General features: G+C 47.8%; 1 protein-coding gene across 1 annotated transcript; it reads left to right on the plus strand.

Annotated features, from left to right (window-relative positions):
- The first annotated feature begins 13,105 nt into the window (after window positions 1–13,105).
- On the plus strand, window positions 13,106–18,755 carry Avpi1 (arginine vasopressin induced 1). Its single transcript, XM_059246533.1, has 3 exons — window positions 13,106–13,278; window positions 17,462–17,737; window positions 18,549–18,755. The coding sequence occupies exons 2-3, from the start codon at window positions 17,472–17,474 to the stop codon at window positions 18,706–18,708; spliced, it is 426 nt and encodes a 141-aa protein (XP_059102516.1). The 5' UTR covers window positions 13,106–13,278; window positions 17,462–17,471; the 3' UTR covers window positions 18,709–18,755.
- The last annotated feature ends 1,247 nt before the right edge of the window (window positions 18,756–20,002 follow it).

The following is a 20,002-nucleotide window of genomic DNA, read 5'->3' on the forward strand; positions in this document are numbered from 1 at the left end:
TCCGGCTGCTGGGAGCAGCCTCCAGCTGGCAAGGAATCAGCGAGGCCTCAGTCCCACAGCTACAGGAAGTGGAATCGGCCAACACCTTAACTGGGATGGGAAGAGCCTGCCTTGTCAAGCCTGTGGTCTCCAAGACACAATGCACCTCGCCTGCCACCAATGGCAGATGTGTCCGTTCCTAAGCAACGACCTCCTGACCCAAAGGAAGTGAACATAACTGTGCTTTCCCCCCCAGTTATTATTACTGTGTGTGTACAATGGGAGCGGGCACATGTACCCCAGTGTGCATGTGGTCAGAGGACAGCTGTATGGAGTGGTTCCAGGGATCAAGTTCAGCAAGGCTTTCACCCACTGAACCACTTCACCAGTGCCTGGAGTTTGTTTCTTGAAACTGCTACATAGTGCAGATTACCTCCCTCAGGTTCTGTGATACAATTACACTTTGTTTGTTTGTTTGTTTGTTTGTTTTGGTTTTTTGAGACAGGGTTTCTCTGTGTAGCTTTGCGCCTTTTCCTGGATCTCACTCTGTAGATCAGGCTGGCCTCGAACTCACAGAGATCCACCTGGCTCTGCCTTCCGAGTGCTGGGATTAAAGGCGTGCGTCACCATTGCCCTGCTGTTTGTTTGTTTTTGAGACAGGTTCTCTTACATAGCCCTGGCTGTCTTAGAACTCACTATATATACCAGAGGGGCCTCCAACACACAGAGATCCACCTGCCTCTGCTGGGATTAAAGGCAGGTTCTACCACAGCCTGGATAATTACACATTTTTATTTGGTTATTTTATGTGTATGGGTGTTTTGCCTGCATGCATGTCTGTGCAGCATGTGCGTGAAGTACCTGCAAAATCCAGAAGAAGGCATCAGATTCCCTGGAACTGGAATTAGAGACAGTTGTGAGCTGCAATATGGGTGCTGGGAATTGAACCTGGATCCCATGGAAGAACAACTAGTGCTTTTAGCCACTGAACATCTCTCCAGCCCCACAATTACACATCTTTAAAAAGCAGCCAGAACTCAGCTAGGTAAAACCTAACTCCAAATCACATTATGTCTAGAGTTCATGGCTGCATATGCAAGAGAATGTTGGCCTCTATCAGTTACAAAGGGAACTGAGATCTGCCTGTGGTAGCCCGTGCTCCTATATCCCCAGCACTAAGCAGGTGGAGGCAGGAGGATCAAGAGTTCAAGGTCATTCTAGGTTACATATCAAGTTATAGGATAGCCTGGGCTACATGAGACTCTTCTCAAAACCACATACACACACATACACACACACACACACACACACACACACACACACACACACACACACAGAGGAACTGAGAAAATGATAAACCTATTTTTGTATGTGTACAGATTTAGAAGCTAGTGTATATGTATATACATGTGTACGGAAGCCAGAGGTTGACTTTGGATGTCTTCCTCTATCTCCCTACCTTATTTTTAAAATCATGTTTGTGGTGTTTTTTTTTTGTTTTTTGTTTTTTGTTTTTGGTTTTTTTTTTTGGTTTTTCGAGACAGGGTTTCTCTGTGTGGCTTTGCGCCTTTCCTGGAACTCGCTTTGGAGACCAGGCTGGCCTCGAACTCATAGAGATCCGCCTGGCTCTGCCTCCCGAGTGCTGGGATTAAAAGCGTGCGCCACCACCGCCCGGCTTGTTTGTGGTGTTTTGAATAAGAATGACTCCCCAGTAGGCTCATAGATTTGAGTGCTTGGCCACCAGAGAGTGGCACTATTTTGAAGGATTAGGAGGGGTGGCCTTGTTAGAGTAGATGTGATCTTGTTGAAGGAAATGTGTCACTGGGAGTGGGCTTTGAGGTTTCAAATACCCAAGCCAGGCCCAGGGTCTTTCTCACTTCCTGTTGCCTGGATCCAGGTGTAGAACTCTCAGCTACCTCTCTAGCAACATGTCTGCCTGCATGCCACCATGCTCCCCATCGTGATAATAGACTAAACCTCCGAAACTGTAAGCAAGCCCCAATAAATGTTTTCTTTTATAAGCGTTGTTGCAGTCATGGTGTCTCTTCACAGCAATAGAACGGTGACTAAGACGGTATCTTTTAAAAAACATTTTATTTATATGTGTGTATATGTGCCTCTTTGTGGGTCTGTGTAGATGTGTATGTGTGCATGTGTGAGCCTATGTACATATATAGAGGCCAGAAAAGGGCATCAGGTGTTCCCTGGTACTCTCTTGATTGCTTTGAAGCAGGGTCTTTCCCTGAACCTGGAGCTTGCATTTTCTCTGCTAGGCGGGAAGCCAGCAGAGGCTCATGTCTACCCATCTTGGAGCTGGGGTTACAGGAGTTTTGGGGGACACTTGCTTTGTTATGTTAGTGCTGATGTCTTTTTTTTTTTTTTTTTTTTGGAGACAGGGCCTCATAATATAGCCCTGACTACCCTGGAATTCACTATGTAGACCAGGCTAGTTTTTAACTCACAGATATCCTCTTGCCTCAATTTCCAGAGTGCTGGAATTAAAGGCATATATCTATGTATCATGTGCCCTCAAAGGCCAGAAGAGGGTGTTAGGTTCCTGTGGAAATGGAGTTAAAGATGGTTGTGAGCTATATGTGGGTGCTAAGAATTGAACCCAGGTCCTCTTGAAGAGAATCTGGTACTCTTAAACACTTAGCAATCTCTCTGGTCCTCACCTAATTTTTTGAGACAGGGTCTCTCACTGAACCTGGAGCTCACCAGTTTGGCTACACTGGCTATTCAGCAGCCCTGGGGGTCTTCTTACCTCGGCCTCTCCGGCACTGAGATTCCAGGTTCACACTACCATGTCTGCCTTTTTTCACGTGAATTCTGTAGATTCGAACTCAGGTGAAAGGATAACGGTGCTGGTTGTTCAGCAGAAGAGTCACGAGCCATGGCTACCAGAGTTAGAATGGGCTTTATTAGAGAGAAGAGGGGATAGGACAGGAGAAGCCAGGCCTGGCAGAGAGAGAGAGACCCGGGGGAACATGGCACCGCCTTATAAAGGCCAGGACACATCTACACACACAGGCCCACAAGCAGAGGTCATGTGGTCACGTCCATGTGACTACATGACTGTGTAACGATGGGGAGTGGGTCACACAGGATGTATGACCCGGAAATGACTAGGCGGAGATGACTAAGTGTTGGAATTCCTATCATCTCCGACTCTTATCTTTTATAAAAGATGGCAGATGAGTGGGTATGGGGCGTCGTTTCTCCCGAAAAACTGCTTCCAGCTGACTTGGTGGACTTCAGTTGGCTCTTGCGGGGAATAGGCAAGGGAGCTTCCAAGGTAGACAGGCATCTTGGGATGGTGTGCCAGGTCCTTAAGCTTGTGTGGAGACACTTTACCAACTGTTCCTTGTTCCTAAAGTGAAAACTAAACTATAATATATCAAATCTTTGCATGTTGTTTTATACTCTATGGAATAAAATCATGACTTTTCATTTAAAGAAAAGTGTTGTAAGGGGAATCTCATTGTGGCAGTTTGAATGGTAAGTAGTCTCAGGCATTTGAGTACTTGGGCACCAGTTGGTGAGGCTGTTTTGGGAGGCGTAGGAGGTGTGGCCTTGTTGAAGAACATGTGTCACGGGAAGCAGACTGTGAGATTTTAAAGACTCCATTCTAAGAATGGTCTCTGCTTCCTGCCTTGACTCAAGATGAGAGCTCTCAGCTCTAGCCACCAGGCCTGCTGCCTGCTGCCGTCATTATGGACTCCTTTCTCCCTAGAACCATAAGCCCCCCAAAAAAACCCTTCCTGTGGTGGTATTGTGTTCCCCAAAATATTGTGCACCCTAATAAACTTATCTGGGGTCAGAGACAGAACAGCCACTAGATACAAAGGCTAGAAAATGGTGGCACTCACACCTTTAATCCTAGCACTCCAGAGGTAGAAATCCCTCTGGATCTCTGTGAGTTCAAGGCCACAATTGGAAATGGCCAGGCATGGTGACTCACGCCTTTAATCCCAGGGAGTGATGGCAAAAGCAGAAAGATATATAAGGCGTGAGAACCAGAAACCAGAAGCATTTGGCTGGTTAAGCTTTCAGGCTTCTAGCAGCAGTTCAGCTGAGATTCATTCTGGATGAGGACACAGATGCTTCCAGTCTGAGGAAAAGGATCAGCTGAGAAGTTGGCCAGGTGAGGTTAGCTGTGGCTTGTTCTGTCTCTCTGATCTTCCAGTGTTCAACCCAATACTTGGCTCTGGGTTTGTTTAATTAATAAGACTCTTTAAGATTCATGCTACATCCTTCCTTCTATAAGTTGCTTTGGTCATGGTGTTTCACCACAGCAACAGGAAAGTAACTAAGACACCATGATGATGGGAAAGGCCCCATCTGAGTCTGTGGATGGCAGTCCTAGCAGAAACACTGTGGGCAACAAAGGCACCCTCAGATCTGGAGCTGTGGTGGCTAATCTTCACTGTCAAGTTGGCTAGACTTGGAACCACCTCCTAGGTACACCTACACATGTCTGCAAGAGTGTTTCCAGAGAAGATAAACTAAAGAAGGAAGACCTACCCTGAATGGACAGAAGACCATCCCGTGGGGTCCCATACTGAATTAAACAGGGAAGGAGAGTTAAGCACTGTCTTAGGGTTACTATTGCTGTGCTAATACACCAGGACCAAAGCAACTTGGGGAGGAAAGGGTTTATTTGGCTTACCTTTCCACATCACTGTTCATCATAGAGGAAGTCAGGACAGGAACTCTAACAGAGCAGGAACCTAGAGGCAGGAGCTGATGCAGAGACCATGGAGGGGTGCTGCTTACTGACTTGCTCCCCATAGTTTGCTCAGCCTTATTTCTTATAGAACTCAGGACCACCAACCCAAGGATGACTTCACCTACAATAGACTAGACCCTCCCCCCATCAATCACTAATTTAAAAAATGCTCTACAGGCTTACCTACAGCCCAATCTTACGGAGACATTTTTTTAAATTGAGGTTCCCTCCTCTAAGATGACTTTAACTTGTGTCAAGTTGACATAGAACTACCCAGCACAAGCACCAACATTCATCTCTCTTCCGACCGACCGACCACAGATGCAATTGTGAGCATCTGGCTTATGCTCCTCCCACTGTGTTCCCTGACATGGAGGACTGAATCCTCAAGCTGTGAGGCAAAGGAAACCCTTACTTCTAGCTTAAGTTGCTCTTTGTCAATATGTGGTCACAGAAGCAAGGAAAGTAATCAGTACACAACTACCCTTTCATGATCCAACAATTACAACGAATTTGCCACAGGCAACCTGCTGGTCTCATTGATGAAAACCATGATGCTTAGGAAGAAATAGAGTCCTGACTGAATCTTGCCCATAAAACTTCTGTAACTGGCTTGGATTTATGGGAGTCAATATTGCCAGTGTGCAGAGATGGTACAGCAGAATGATGGACAATTCCACTGCCCCACTGAACAGGTCATTCCAGAAGCCTCCCTGCCTCTGGACCTCTGGTGGTAAGAGAAAGAACACGTTTCTATCTGCTTGTATCATTAGCTGGTTATGTTAATTATTTTTCTAGTTGTAACAAAGTACCCGGCAAAAAAGTAGCTTAAGGGAGAAAGGGTTTATTCTAGTCCATCATGGCAGGGTGTCCTGGTGACCAGAGCCTGGGGCAGGTGGCCCTGTTGGCCTGCAGTCAGGAAGCAGAGAGCAATGAATGCTGGTACTCAGGTCACTTCCTCCTTTTTATATAGTTCAGGACCCCCAACCATGGAATAATATCATCCACATTTAGGGTGGGTCTTTCAACCTCAATTGTGGAACATTAGTTTAAAATGTGTTACATTTGTTTATGCTGTGGAATATTTGTTAAAGATGCAAAGATGTGTTGTATTCTTTAATGTTGCATTTGTTTAACTCTGGAAAGCTGTGTTACTTTATCTACATAAAACACCTGATTGGTCTAGTAAAGAGCTGAACAGCCAATAGCTAGGCAGGAGAGAGAAATAGGCAGGGCTGGCAGGCGGAGAGAATAAATAGGAGGAGAAATCTAGGTGCATGAGAGAAGAGGAGACAAGGAGAAAAGGAGGAGAGGAGGACACCGGGACCAGCCACCCAGCCACCCAGCCAGCCATGGAGTAAGAAGGAAAGAAAGATATATAGACTAAAGAGAGGTAAAAAGCCCAGAGGCAAAACATAGTTAAACAGAAACACGATAATTTAAGTTAGAAAAGCTGGCAAAAAACAAGCCAATCTAAGGCTAGGCATTCACAAGTAAGAATAATTCTCTTGTATTTATTTGGGAGCTGGGTGGCAGGCCCTCAAAGAGTTTAAAAAAAAAATACAACTAACTCTAGAAACTTATCTTCTAGGTGATTCTAGACTCTGTCAAGTTGACCATCATATTAACCACACAGTTGTGTGGTGATGTTTTATTTGTGCTGAAATGTGGTGATATTTTATTTGTGCTTTAATAAATGAAGCTTGCCTGGAGATCAGAGGAAAAAGCAAGCCACAACACATAAGTCATGCAATGTTAGCACATGCCTTTAATCCTACCACTTGGCAAGCAGGATCTCTGTGTGTTCAAAGCCACACTGGAAACAGCCAAGTGTGGTGGCACACGCCTTAAATTCCAACACTAGTTAACCATGGAGGTTTGGAGGTCTGTATAAACAGACAGGAAGTGACAGAGCTGGGCAGGAAGAGGAAGTGATGTAGCTGGACAGAGAGAACAAATCAAATGGCAGAACAGCAAGGCATATAGGTGTGGGTAAACAGGAAGTATCTCACATTTGGAAGCTGCGGAGTTGGTGAGGTAAGGCTAGCTGTGGCTCTCCCTGTTTCCCTGATCTCTAAGGCTTTCACCCCTATATTTGGCTCCGTGTTTTTTATTTAATAAGACCATTTAGGAATTTGTCTACACAGTTGTTACGCCATTTTCTCTGTACTCTTCCTGATCCCTCTCCGCCACTCACTACCCTGCACCTGCCCTCCTGGGGTCAGGGGGACAACCTGCTTCAGCCACACCAGAGGGCCCCTTTCTCTCTTTGGCTTTCAACCAGACTTAAGTCATGAGATGTTTCCTGCCAGAACCTTACTTACTGGATGTTCTCTCTCTCTCTCTCTCTCTCTCTCTCTCTCTCTCTCTCTCTCTCCCCTGATGTGAGAAGGCTACCATCTAAAAGGCAGCAGCAGAGTCCTTATCATTTCTTTTAAGCATTTATTTTATTATTTTTAAATCGTGTATGTCCTAGAGTTCCTAGTGCTCTGAAGACACACCATGACCACAGCAACTCTATTATAAAGGAATTGAAGCTGACTTACAGTTTCGGAGGTTTAGTCCATTATCATCATGGAGGAAAGCGTGGTAGCATGCAGGCAGACATGGTGCTGGAGAAGGAGCTGAGAGTTCTACATCTGGATCCACAGGCAGAGAGAGCCACTAGGCCTGACTTGAGCTTCTGAAACCTTAAAGCTGGTCCCCAGTGACACACTTCTTCTAACAAGGCCACACCTCCTAATAATGTCACTCCTCGTGAGCCTATGGGGCCATTTTCATTGAAACCACCACCGTGTGTAGGTGTACACGTGTGCTGGGTATGTGCACCTGAGCGTAGGTGCCTATGGAAGGCAGAGGTGTTGACTACTCTGGAGCTAGAGCCACTGACAGCTGTGAGCCACCTGACATGGTTGCTGGAAATCAAACTTAGCGGACGTGCTCTTAACCACTGAGCCATCTGCCGCTGCCACCACCACCACCACCACCACCGCCTTTCACCACAAACGGATTCAGCTGGCACCTTAAACTTGGATGTCTCAGCCTCAAGACGGGTGAGAATTAATTTCTCGGATTGGGTGGTAGCTCAGTTGGTACAGCATTTGCCTTGTAAGCATAAGGGCCACGTGAGAAAGCTTTGAGTGTGTGTGCTTGTAATCCCAGCACACACACTTGGGAGGTGGAGACAGATGGATCTTTGAGGCTTGATGGCCAGCCAGCCTAGCCTCCGAGGCAAGGCAAGTTTCAGGCCAATGAGAGACTCTGTCCCCAAGAAAAAAAAGAGGATGGGCGGCACCTGCAGAAGGACACCTGAGGTTCACCCCTAAATACACACACCCCTACACACCTGAATACGCATACCTATGTACAACACAAAGACACCGAAGGACAGGACATTATTTCCTCTTGCTAAGACATCTAGTCTTTAGTATTTTTTGTTCTGTTTTAATAATTTATTTATGCACACTTGTGTGAGGGTGTCAGATCCCCTAGAACTGGAGTTAGAGATAGTTGTGAGTTGCCATGTGGGTGCTAGGAATTGAACCCCAGTCCTCTGAAAGGACAGCCAGTGCTCTTAACTGGTGAGCCATCTCTCCAGCCCCTGGTATTTTGTTATAGTAGCTGTATTACTTACATTTTTTTTTCAATCATTGTGATAAAATACTTGACAGAAACATCTTAGGTGGGAAGAGGCTTTTTATGGCTCATGGTTCCAAAGAGATTTCAGTCCATCATGACAGGGGAGGCTGGGCAGTAGGAGCTCAGTCTACCAGCAGCAAAGCAGGAAGCAGAGGCTGCAGCAGGCTGAACAGTGAAGGTAAAACCCTCAAAGGCCCCGCCCTCAAAGGCCTGCCTTGGTGACCCACTTCACCAGCCAAGCCCTGCCTCCTAAAGGCTCTGAGCATTCCGAGCAGCAGCACAGACTGGATACCTAGCATTGAAAACATGGGCCTTTGGGAGGAATTTTAGATGCAAAACAAAGCAACAACCTGGCCATGATCATGCATCAAGAAAAACAGTCATGGCTGGGAAGATGGCTCTGTGGGTAAAGATGCTTGCCTGGAACCCTGGCGATCTGAATTCAACACCCATGATCCACACCATGGAAGGAGAGAACCAATTCCTGCAATTGTCCTCTGGACTCCACACATGCACTGCGGCACACATGAGTAGCATGTATAAGGCCCTAGGTTTGATTCCAGGATAACACTAACATATATACACACACAGACATACACTGACACATGGACAAGCACGCACACACACACACACCACACACACGTCTATACATATTTATACAACACACTTGTTTTCATATCTTTTCTTTCTCAAAATAAAATTATCTTTATTTTATTTTATTGAAATCCCAGGACTTACTTGAACATAAGACTTTGCACGTGCAAGGTCAGTGCCATACCACTCATTTGTACCCCGTTTGTGTTTGAAATACTTTCAGTCTAGGGGACAGGGATTTAGTTTTGGACTCAATTCCCAGTACCACATAAACTAGTGCTGAAAGAGAATCAGAAGTTCAGGGTCACTTGGAATAGTGATCCACGCCTTTCCAGCACTCGGGAGGCAGAGACAGGTGGATCTGTGAGTTCAAGGCTAGCCTGGTCTACAGAGCAAGATCCAGGACAGGCACCAAAACTACAGAAAGAAACCCTATCTCAAAAAACAACAGCAAAAATTCTAACGACAACCAGAAGATTCAGCCTGTGGCTATTTGAAGCACTCAGCCTGTAGTTCTTCCCTGTGTCGTCACAGTAACACTCATAGCAAGTCTTTTATTAAACATGCATTTCTTTTGCAGCACTGGGAATCGAACCCCTCATGTCTTTCATGCTAAGTCACACTTTATGACCAAGCTGTATCTCCAGCCTCAACCATTCCCATTTTAAAGAGAAGAAAGCTGAGGGACAGAAAGGTGCAATCACTTGCTTAAGGAAGATGAGTAGAAACCCTTTCCTAGACTTTCCTGGGGTTGGGGGCGGGGGGTAAAAACAGCACCAGGGTGAACCATATTGGAGCATGAAGCAAGGGCAAATACGTGCCCCAAACACTCTTATGCAAATATCCCCTCAGGTCCTGAACCAAATGGGAAAAGTGGATAAAAGCCCTGCAACCGAATATAATAAAAAGCAGGGTTGCCCAATGTGTCCTAATGCTACCATCAGTCCTCATGAAGCCACAGTGGGGACAGCCTGGCTGGGGACGGAAGGCTGCTGGAGACGAACGTCTGCTACAAAATCAGAGTCATGAGGACAAGCAGAGGCCTGTCTTTACTAATTCTGTAGTTTGTTCATGCCGGTTTTTGGCATCTGTTTTGATGTTATCTATTTTAATTGCTGAGTTTTTTGTACTCTACTAAGTTTGCAACCCGGAAGATCTCTTCATTCCTCTCAATTTTTACTACATTCTAGTGATTGTTTGTGTACAGTGTATGTGTGAGTGTGTTCATGCCAATGTCAAGGATGTGTGCGAAGGGCAGAGGACAATTGGCAGAAGTCTGTCTTCTTCCATCTGATGTTGGTTCTGGGGTCAGACTCAGGCTCTCAAGCTTGGTGGCCAGTGCCTTTACCACTGAGCCATCCTACCAGCCCCATTCATACCATCTTAATCTGGGCCCCGGATGACACCAAGTCTTTGCCTGAATGGCACTAGGGGCACTCCTCAGTGCCAACCTCCTCTAAAAAGGGGCCCAGAAAGCTATGGTATGGTGGCCCACATCTGTAAACCAGCACCCAAGAGGCTGAAGCAAGAGAATGTGGAATTCAAGGCCTGACTGAGTACAAAAAAGAGACCCTGCCTCAAAACAAATGAAGAAACGGGGCCCTTTTTGTTGGTAGCTACCGTTTCCTGCACCATTCTGTGAGTCTCAAACATCCCCATTTCTGGTGAGGTTTCTCATGGCCCACATGACTAGGGGAGTGTCCCATCTTCTCCTCAGAAATACTGAATCATAAAACGGGGGCAAAGGAAATGGTTCCATTGTGGAGTGAGCACCAGTACATGCCTGCAGATCTGTTTGGAGACAGCAGGCATTCTCCACCCAGCCTTAGTCACAGCTGACCCAGAAGCCACAAGTTCCCGATTCCTGCAGTGGGTACCCATCTGAGCTGGTGGCATCAGAATTCCCAGGTCCTTTAACCCGGATATGCTGAGCAGCGTCTGACTTTCCTAGAGCTTAGAGTGGGTGAGAGGAATTCCTGCATCGGAAGGCCAGCCTTGGTTTACCAGCCTGCTGTCCTCTCCTCAGCCACACTTTGAATGCAAAGAACACTGCTAATTTCTCTTGTGTGATCTTGCTCTTGAATCTCTTATCTCTTTTATCTCTATCTCTTTTCATTTCCCCAGGACTTCAAGAAAAGCTGAGAAACCATCCTTAAACACATGCTTTTGTGCAGTGGGACGATGAGGAAGAATAGAAACTAAATTCCCCTTGCAAAAAGGATCCCACAAATCCCAGCTAGTGCTTCCCTCTTGGAACATTTTTTTTCAAGGTTGTTTTTGTTTGTTTTCAGTGTATGAGTGTCTTTGCTTGAGTGTATGTGCACCAGATGTGTGCTCGGTACCTTCAGAGTCAGAGAAGGGCACCAGATTCTCTGGAACTGGAGTTGCAGATGGTAGTGATGCCATGTGAATGCTGGGACTAGAACCCTGGTTTTCTGCAAAAGCAGCCAGAGCTCTTAACCACCGAGCCATCTCTCCAACGTCCTTCATCTCCTTCCCACCTGGAACTTTTACAGAAGAGAAACTAACCTTAGTATGTCAGCTTTGAAGTGAGAAAAGTCAGGAAAACTTGCTGTCTACACCTGCTGCCCAGGCATCCTTCCTGACATTTCTGGACAAGAGCACAAACAACCCCTCCACAAGGCATTTCTCCAGAGCCTAATGGAGCTGGGCCTGGTGGTACGTGCCTATTATCTCAGCACTAAGAGACTGAATCAGGGGCTGGAGAGATGGCTCAGTGGTTAAGAGCACCGACTGCTCTTCTAGAGGTCCTGAGTTCAATTCTCAGCAACCACATGGTGGCTCACAACCAGATCTGGTGCCCTCTTCTGGCCTGCAGGGACACATGCAGGCAGAATACTGTATACATAATAAATAAATAAATAAATCTTTAAAAAAAAAAGAGAGAGAGAGAGAGAGAGAGAGAGACTGAGTCAGGAGGAAACCCAATCTTAAAGTAAAACCCAATCAAAAGCAAAAGACAGAAAAATAAGCTGGGCACATAGTAGCTCAGTGGTACAAGCACTTGTTTAGCATGCTCACGGACCAGATGTCCAGCGGTGGCGAGGGATCAACTCCCAAGTTGCAACTGGTGAGACCTTCTAAAAATGCAAATTCAACACCAAGAGAAAATGAGCTAATACTTGTCAAGTACTGACTGCGTTACTGGCACTCTATGCAGGCTGCAGAATGCCTATTCATAAGTACAAATCCCGTTATTTCCGTGCTTACAGACCCTCCGAGGGGCAAAGGCAAGATTGCCTGCCCATGCCTTCTGCTTCCCACCGTGGATACCTTGCTATTCACTTCAACTCTCTGGAGAAAAGTTCTGTCCTGGCTGCAGCAAGCTTCCTTCCCTCTACCTTTATTCTTCCCAGATCCACTCTTACTCCTTCTAAAATCTTCAGCGCCTTCCTTTTACTGGTTATGTTCCTTCTCGTGGCTTCCAAGACCTCCCAAACATGCCTCTTTACCCTCTTCCAGCTTCACGTGATCATGATTGTAGTCACATATTAAGTGGTGGTTCAGTGTTAGCCTTCATTGCTAGGCTGTTAACTACTCCAAGTTAAGGGTTGCAGTTCTATTACTGCCCATCAAGGAAACCGAACTGGGGAGGGTTGCAGTGAAAGATGTCAAAGAGTAAGGAACTTTTAAGTACTCCCTCCTTTAGGTAACAGGCCCAAACTTGCACGGTTGCTACAGGATTTGAAGATCATTCTGAATGCAGGCCCAGGTGGGCTGGGAGGGGAGGGGAGTTTTAGGAGCAGCAGGTTACAAGGATCATAACAGCAGAACTTGGCGCCACGCGAGCAGGACTCGGCCCAGAAAAAAAAGGGGGATCATTTGTCACATGTACCCAGCAGGGCCAACAGCCTCTGCCGCACCCTGTAGCAAGAATGCGACCCCGCCCGGCCTGCGTGCGTGAGTGCGGGTAAAACCCAGCCAACCCCCAAGACTGACGTCAATCAAGGGGGCGCCTCCCGGCGTCGGGAGGGCTGGGTCTTGCAGGGAGGAGGGGGAGGGCCCGGAGGACACGCCCCTCACCAATACTCTGCGGTTGATTGGACTCGAAGAATCTCCGCACTCGATTTGGAGGCGGGCACGAGGGAGGGGCGGGGTTAGACACGCCCTTCACCCTCTGCAGCGGCTGATTGGCCGGCGGGGTCTCCACGTTCGATTTGGGAAGGTTGGTTTAGCTGCTCGCTGCAAGGCTGTGGCCAAGGATTGGCTGTTGAGGGGCTCAGTGCACTTTCTCCAGAGAACTGTGGCTGCGATCCAGGTGGCCCGGCCAGGCTCCGGGCTGCGTTCTGCCCGCCTCGGGCAGCCAAGGCAACCAGGTAGGTAGGCCACGGTCCGGCTCAGCTCTGCGCGGGAGCGCACGGGAGGACGGTCGTAGCTAGGAATCCGCCAGGTCGCACACCCTAGATCCATTTAAGGGCCTCTTGTTCTGCTAGCGGCCGCGTCTGAGCCCTGAGGCCGACTGTGCTGGGGATGGTGCTCTGTACCTTCTGCCAAGATACCCTCTCCCAAGCTCTTGGCCAGCCAGTCACCTCCGCTTGGCCCTTATGATCACCTTCAGAGCAGGAAGCCCAGAGCTGTGTCTGCCCTTTCTCGAAAAGCCGGAGAGGTTGGAGTGGGCGTCTTAGCTGCTGGATCCCTATTTGGGGTCTGCTAGAACTGTCTGTATGTGGACACGACACTGATCTAACTCCCCATGGAACTGCTTTAACGCCCCTCGCTCTAACTCCAGCGCAGAGGCTGGCGTGGGAATTCTGTCTGTGGATCGGTGGCGACCTCCAAAACCCTCAGTCGAAGATGGCAGGTTTCAGATCCTTCTGCCCCCTTGTTTCATTTGAACACCTTCTCAGCCATCTGGCAAAAATGAAAATAACTCTGGTCGAGATCGTAGGCACTCGGGTCAGACCACCTAGTTAATGGCCTAAGATTACCTACCAGCCTCGGGTGTTGAGCAAGTTACTACTTCCAGCTTTTTCATCGGGAAAACGAGTTTAACAATAGTGCCCAATAACAAGGGACATTAGGATGCCACCTCACATGAGGACCAAATAAAGTCCCCTGAAAATGCTGTTCTGTGCTTGACACAGCAAGAGGCTTTCTTCTGTGAAGTTAGTCACAAAACCATGGTTTTAAAGGGGGCACAGATGACCTTGTCTCTCTTTGAAACCCCCCTGGGTAGTTTGCATGTCAGTGATGACCATAGTCCTCTATAGTCCTGTTAATAGCCTTCCCTTAGCATCATTTTTCATTCAACCAATATGCAGTGTAGAGTGTCTGTAGTATGCCAGGTACTAGAATGGACATTCTCGTATTTCATCTCTGTACCCAGTAAGGGTTTTTTTCCCCCACCATTTCGATTGATGAACAAAATGAAGCAAAGGAAAAGTGAGACTTGTCCAAGGTCACTCAGTGATCAGTGTACTGCCGGGAACTCAGGGGTTTGAATTCTTTCAAAGGGAGTTATTCCTCATTCTACTAGTTTATTTTTTGGGTTATGCCAGAAAATGGGTCTGGAATAAGGGCCCAGTTTTCTTCTTCACTTCTGCAGCATAGATTTGGAAAGCCAGCAGTATATGGAACACAGGGCCATTTGAATGTGGTTTCCCACTTGAGAAACAGCAGATTTAGGCTGTTGTCCAGAGGTCTGTCTGTAGGGGGTAGCAGGCCAGGGCCACAGTATTGACTTGAGCTACAGCCCCTAGTTGTTTTAAAGAGAGGATTGCTATCACCGGTTATTCAGAAGGTGGCAACCTGAATAGGGAGCAGGAACTGCCACCCCACCCAAGTGTGCTCTGTCTCCAGGGTTACCTATGCCTCCCCTGAGAGGAGGCAGGATGGAGAAATTATTGACTAGCTGTGGAACTAATGTCGTGCCACAGAGAATGCCCCCACTGTACACGTCTGTGCTGCCTGTGCACTGGCTGGGTGAGGCATGTCTTAAATCTTTGTACATTTCTTCCTTTAATGCCTGACTCAAAATAAGTTGAACTTTGTCATCCTCAACGTTCAGTATTTACTTTGGGGGTTCGTTCTTAACCTATTCAGTATCCAACTGAAGTGTTTTGTAATTAGCTCTTACTCATCTGCTCGCAAACCCATGCTTATCTTCTATGTCAGCTCTAGAATGAAAGCTCCATCTGTAATCTTTTAATAGCCCCATGCTTTCGTTTTCCAGTTTTAAAAAGTACCATTGTTCAAGGATATACTTGAGCTTCCTGGAGTAAGGTTTCGTCCCGGAAATTAGAAGAGGAATGCTTGAGCAGTGAATGAGACAGGAAGTGTCCGCTGACAGTGTTATGACCCCACTTTATCAGTTTTCCCCATGTTTACCATCTCCTCCTACTTGGAATCCTAGCTTCACTCTGCTGCCTCAATTCCAGGGTGAGGCTCCCTCAGGTGAAAGGCTTCAAGAATTTGGAGGTGCCAAGGCTTCCCAAGGCTCATGGGGGTGGTTGAAGCTGGACCCTGGACTGTCCAGTAGTTTCCTCCCTGGAGAGGCTGGCCAGTTAAAGCCTTCAGCCCTGTAGAGGACGCTAGAACTAAAGTGGGCAGTCAGGCCCCAGGCCATTTCCTCCTGCTGACTTCTGCTACGGGATCCTTTGTCTGTCCTTCCTCCTCAGAGAAGATGAGATTTCGGATTCTGAAAGAGGGACATCACCCCATCTCCTACCACCCCAGACCAGCCTAAGAGTCTACCTAGGGCTTGGCAGTGTTCTCAGACTTCTGCTGGATTCTGACCCTTCCACCCACTGTAGCAAAACAGTATCTGGCCTTCCTTCCTTCAAGGAGGCGAGGGGTGGGGAGAAGGGTAACTGCTAGTTGAGGCATTTTCTGGAACCTAATTAGTTAGACCTGTCCACACATGCAGCTCCCAGCCAACAAGGAGCAGGCAAGCAGTGTTAGTTACCCTTCAGCACAGACCATTCTTGTCATCGCTTCATTGACTCAACACTAGTGAGGCGGCAGGCCCTCTGAGGCCATCAACCTCAGCCTGCTCCCACAGTGGCAAGGAGTCAGCCCAGCGGTGATGGGGACTCCTGAAGCCTATCAACCAGTGAATGGCAGAGCCAGGGACAGACCCTTGACTCCTGAGTCACGTGCCATTCTGTGCACTGGGCTCAGCTGCAGTCCTAGAATTCTTTAGTGGAGACTGGAGATTTTCTTCTGAAGAGCACCACTGGTTCAAGGCTGAGGATGCTGTCACCTAGTCAGCCACCTTGACACTAGTGACTGGATGAAACATTGCACAGGACTCCACCTTGTGGGATAAGGGATGTCCTTCACTCCTCATGGAAATGGAGGAAGTGGGCTGAGTTGCTTCCCTGAACAACTGGTGGCTCAGTGGTTTAAACTGTGGGGCCACAGTCAAGGGACAGGGTCCAGCTGGACCCCAGCCCTTGCTTCTCCTGCACTGGGATAGCGGTAGCAGTATCTATCTTCTAGAGTTATTTTGAGGATTAATGATTCATGCGCACCATCCAGTGCACAGTAAACACTCACACATGCCTTTTCTTTCTCATTAGCCTGAAAATGTGCCTTGGTCACTTAGCTTTGGTTCTCAGCATGTAGATACACCAGTTCCTGGGGGCTAAGTACCACACAGGTTTTCTTATTCGTTTTCTAGGTAAAAATAGAGCTTTTATGACTTTATCTGGATGTCTTTCTTCTGTGGATTTATCTTAGGTATTAAGTCTTGAAAAGAAAGTGGGATCTCAGGGTAGAAACTAGGACAGTGAGTGTGTGGAAACAACTGGACTGATGTGTTGAGCTGGAGGCCAGAGCAAGGGAGGGGTGGAGTGATGACTCAGGCTCTTCCAGAGAACAAAAGAGCAGTAGGTGAGGGTGAGGGCTGCTGCTGTGAGCAGGTCCAGAACAAACTGGAAATGCTTGTATTTACTGTCACTTTTTTTTTTAACATGGCATCGTGTAGTCCAGGCTGTTCTCAGACTCAATATATAGCTGAGGATGACTTTGGTAGCTTTTCCTTTTTAAGATTTATTTTTATTTCACGTGTATGAATGTTTGACTGCATGTATATCCATGTTCCTTGTATATGCCTGGTGCCTGCAGAGGCCAGTTTTCCTGGAACTGGACTTACAGACAGTTGTGAGCAGCCATGTGGGTGCCAAGAACTGAACTCGGTCCTCTCCAAGAGCAGACAGTGCTCTTAACTGCTGAGCATCTCTCCAGTCCTGACTTTGATCTTTTGATCCTCCTGCCTCCATCTCCCAAGTGCTAGGATTACAGACATGCACTACCATACCCAGTTTATGTGGCACTGGGGCTCAAAGCCAGTGTTTCATGCATGCTATGCAAGCACTCTGTCAAATAAATGAGCTACATCCTAGCCCCCATTCCACTCTGCCTCTTTTATAGCAAATGTGTACCTATCTTCTGTGACTATATTTTAATTTTCCCTTGTCCAATTGTGGCCAGCTGTTGGTTGACAGTGCCTCTGTAGATGGCTACAGGAGTGCTTATGTCCCCACCTTTTGTCCTCAGAGCACTCGTGATGGGGACGCCGGCCTCTGTGGTGAGTGAGCCACCCCTGTGGCAGGTTTCAACTGAGGCCCGGGGCCGCAAGCAGGCCTCTGCCAACATCTTCCAGGATGCCGAGCTGGTACAGATCCAGGGCCTGTTCCAGCGCAGTGGGGACCAGCTGGCTGAAGAGCGGGCCCAGATCATCTGGGAATGTGCAGGGGATCACCGTGTGGCTGAGGCCCTGAGGAGGCTGCGCAGGAAAAGGCCCCCGAGGCAGAACCACTGCAGCCGGCTGAGGTAGGGGCCTGGCACTGGAGGGCTGAGGGAAGAGGTAGAAAGGATGCCTGCTCGGGTGTGACCTCAAACCAGTGATTTGTCCTCGCTGTAAGGTACCTACTGTTCATGTTTATACTACTATGGCACCTAAGACTATTGTTATTGTTGGAGTCACATGACTCTGTGGTCTCCATGAGAAGGAAAGCCTAGTCAAAGCAGAACTACCAAATTCCGAGACTCTGGGCCAGTAGAAAGGAGTACTGTTGGAAGGGGAAAAAAAAAAAGACCAGTAGTCGAATGGGTACTGTTCAAAGGCAAGCCTGGTTAAAGCATGCAGGGGACACAGAGGAGAGGTCTCAGCAAATACTGTGGAGATCCTAGGGAGACAAGCAGGAGATTCTCTCTGGCCATCTACCTCTGCCCTGGCACTGCCAGCCCAGGAGTGGTGGGCCCCAGGGGACCTAGGTAAACGACCCGGCCTTAAAGCCATCACTACAAATTTCCCTCTAGGATCCTCCCCTCACTCTAAGCAGCAGAGACTGAACAGGTCCTCGGGTCTGAGATGGCAAGTCAGTCTTCATGGCTTGCATTAACTGATGCCATTTATGCCTGACTTATGATGCCATGAATGAACGAAAAAGGCCAGGAGAGACTTGTTGAGTGTCCCATTCTCAGATCCAGCCCCACCCTCTGACATGCAGAGCTGGAAAGAGTTGTCATACAGTTCTTGGGTCTCTTTTTATCCCAGCAGTGTTTTATAGGGATAAAACTCTTAAGGTTCCATCCTGCTGTCTGTGTTGACGTTGGCTTATCACACACTTGTTCCCAACAGAGCACCAGAGCCTGGATCTACAGCGGCCGACTCACAGGCCAGCACCACTGATGAGGCCTCTGGCGAGCAGATTGGGAACTCCCGGAGGACAAGTGCCAGAGTCCACCGAAACTGGAATAAGCCGGGTCCCACAGGTTACCTCCACCAGATCAGACACTGACCCAGTGAAGGGTTGGGGAGGTCCTCCCCAGATACTGCAGGGACTTTTGCCAAAAGGCTTATGGAGTTGCAAGGAGGAGGCCTGAGCAGGGCCCTGTCTAGGCGATGAAAGCAGTAGTAAGATGTTGTCCTCAGTTCAGATCAGAACCAGCATTCACTGGACTCTGCCCTGTATGGAACCTGTTCTTACCAAGCGAGGTGATGCCTCAGACCTCACAGCAGAACTGGGCTGCAAGGTGTTCCCCTGGGGTAAAAGTAATGTGCGCTCAGACGCAGCGCCTCACCGTTCCTGCCACTAACTGCCAGTCGCTGTGACCGTGCAGCAGCCAGCTATCCACACCCTTGTGCCACAGGCCAGTGCAAAGAGAAAAGTAGTTGAAGTGAAAAATAAAAACATTTACATCAACAGTTCTGTGAGTCTGTTATAGAAGGGGAGAATCCCAGACAGGGAAGGACAAGATGTTCCCCAGGAGATAAATCTGACTGGATGCTTGTGCTTTCTCCAGCCCAAACCCTGGAGATCCCAGTGCTACAGCTTCCTCTTCCAGAATGAGTAAGTTGCAAGGAAAAATGAGGTCTCTGCACTTGGGCACTGGGTCCTTGGCTGATTATGCAGTTGTTGGAAGCACTATCAAGGGCCAACCATCGGGATGGCACAGGACAATTATCACCCGGCACTATGGCCTGGTAACCTAGAATGAAGGGCTTTTCCTACTATTCTAAACTATGTGCTCATCAGCATTCCCCCTCCCCACCAACCAGTACCCCCAGGGACAGTGGTGTACCTTTATGGCAAGACTGCCCTCTGCTGGCCAAGGAGAAAAACTAACATCTCTAAATTCACCTCTACACCAGTGGTTCTCGACCTTCCTAATGCTGTGACCCTTTAATACAATTCCTCATGTTATTTTCCATTACTACTTCATAACTGCAATTTTGCTACTGTCATGAATCATAATGTAAATATCTGTGTTTTCTGATGGTCTTAGGTGACCCCTGTGAAAGGGTCATTTGACCCACCCCCATCCCCAGGGGTCACAACCCACAGGTTGAGAACCACTGCTCTACACTTAACAGCCACTGCCAGGGCAAATACTATAGAGTCCCTACCAGAGAACAGTCTGTAACAAGTAATCATACCATACATCTATTGATGTATCCCATCAATAGATTCAGGTCAGGTTTTGAAATGTCTTAGGAAAACACTTGGTTTTCAGGAGTCAAGTCTCTAACTCTTTGCCGTAGAACTGCATTTACCTTGTCTTCCTTCCCCCAAAGAAAACTGGACAAAGGGA

This window comes from Peromyscus eremicus, chromosome 1, assembly GCF_949786415.1.
Source record: "Peromyscus eremicus chromosome 1, PerEre_H2_v1, whole genome shotgun sequence".
Lineage (NCBI taxonomy): Eukaryota > Metazoa > Chordata > Mammalia > Rodentia > Cricetidae > Peromyscus > Peromyscus eremicus.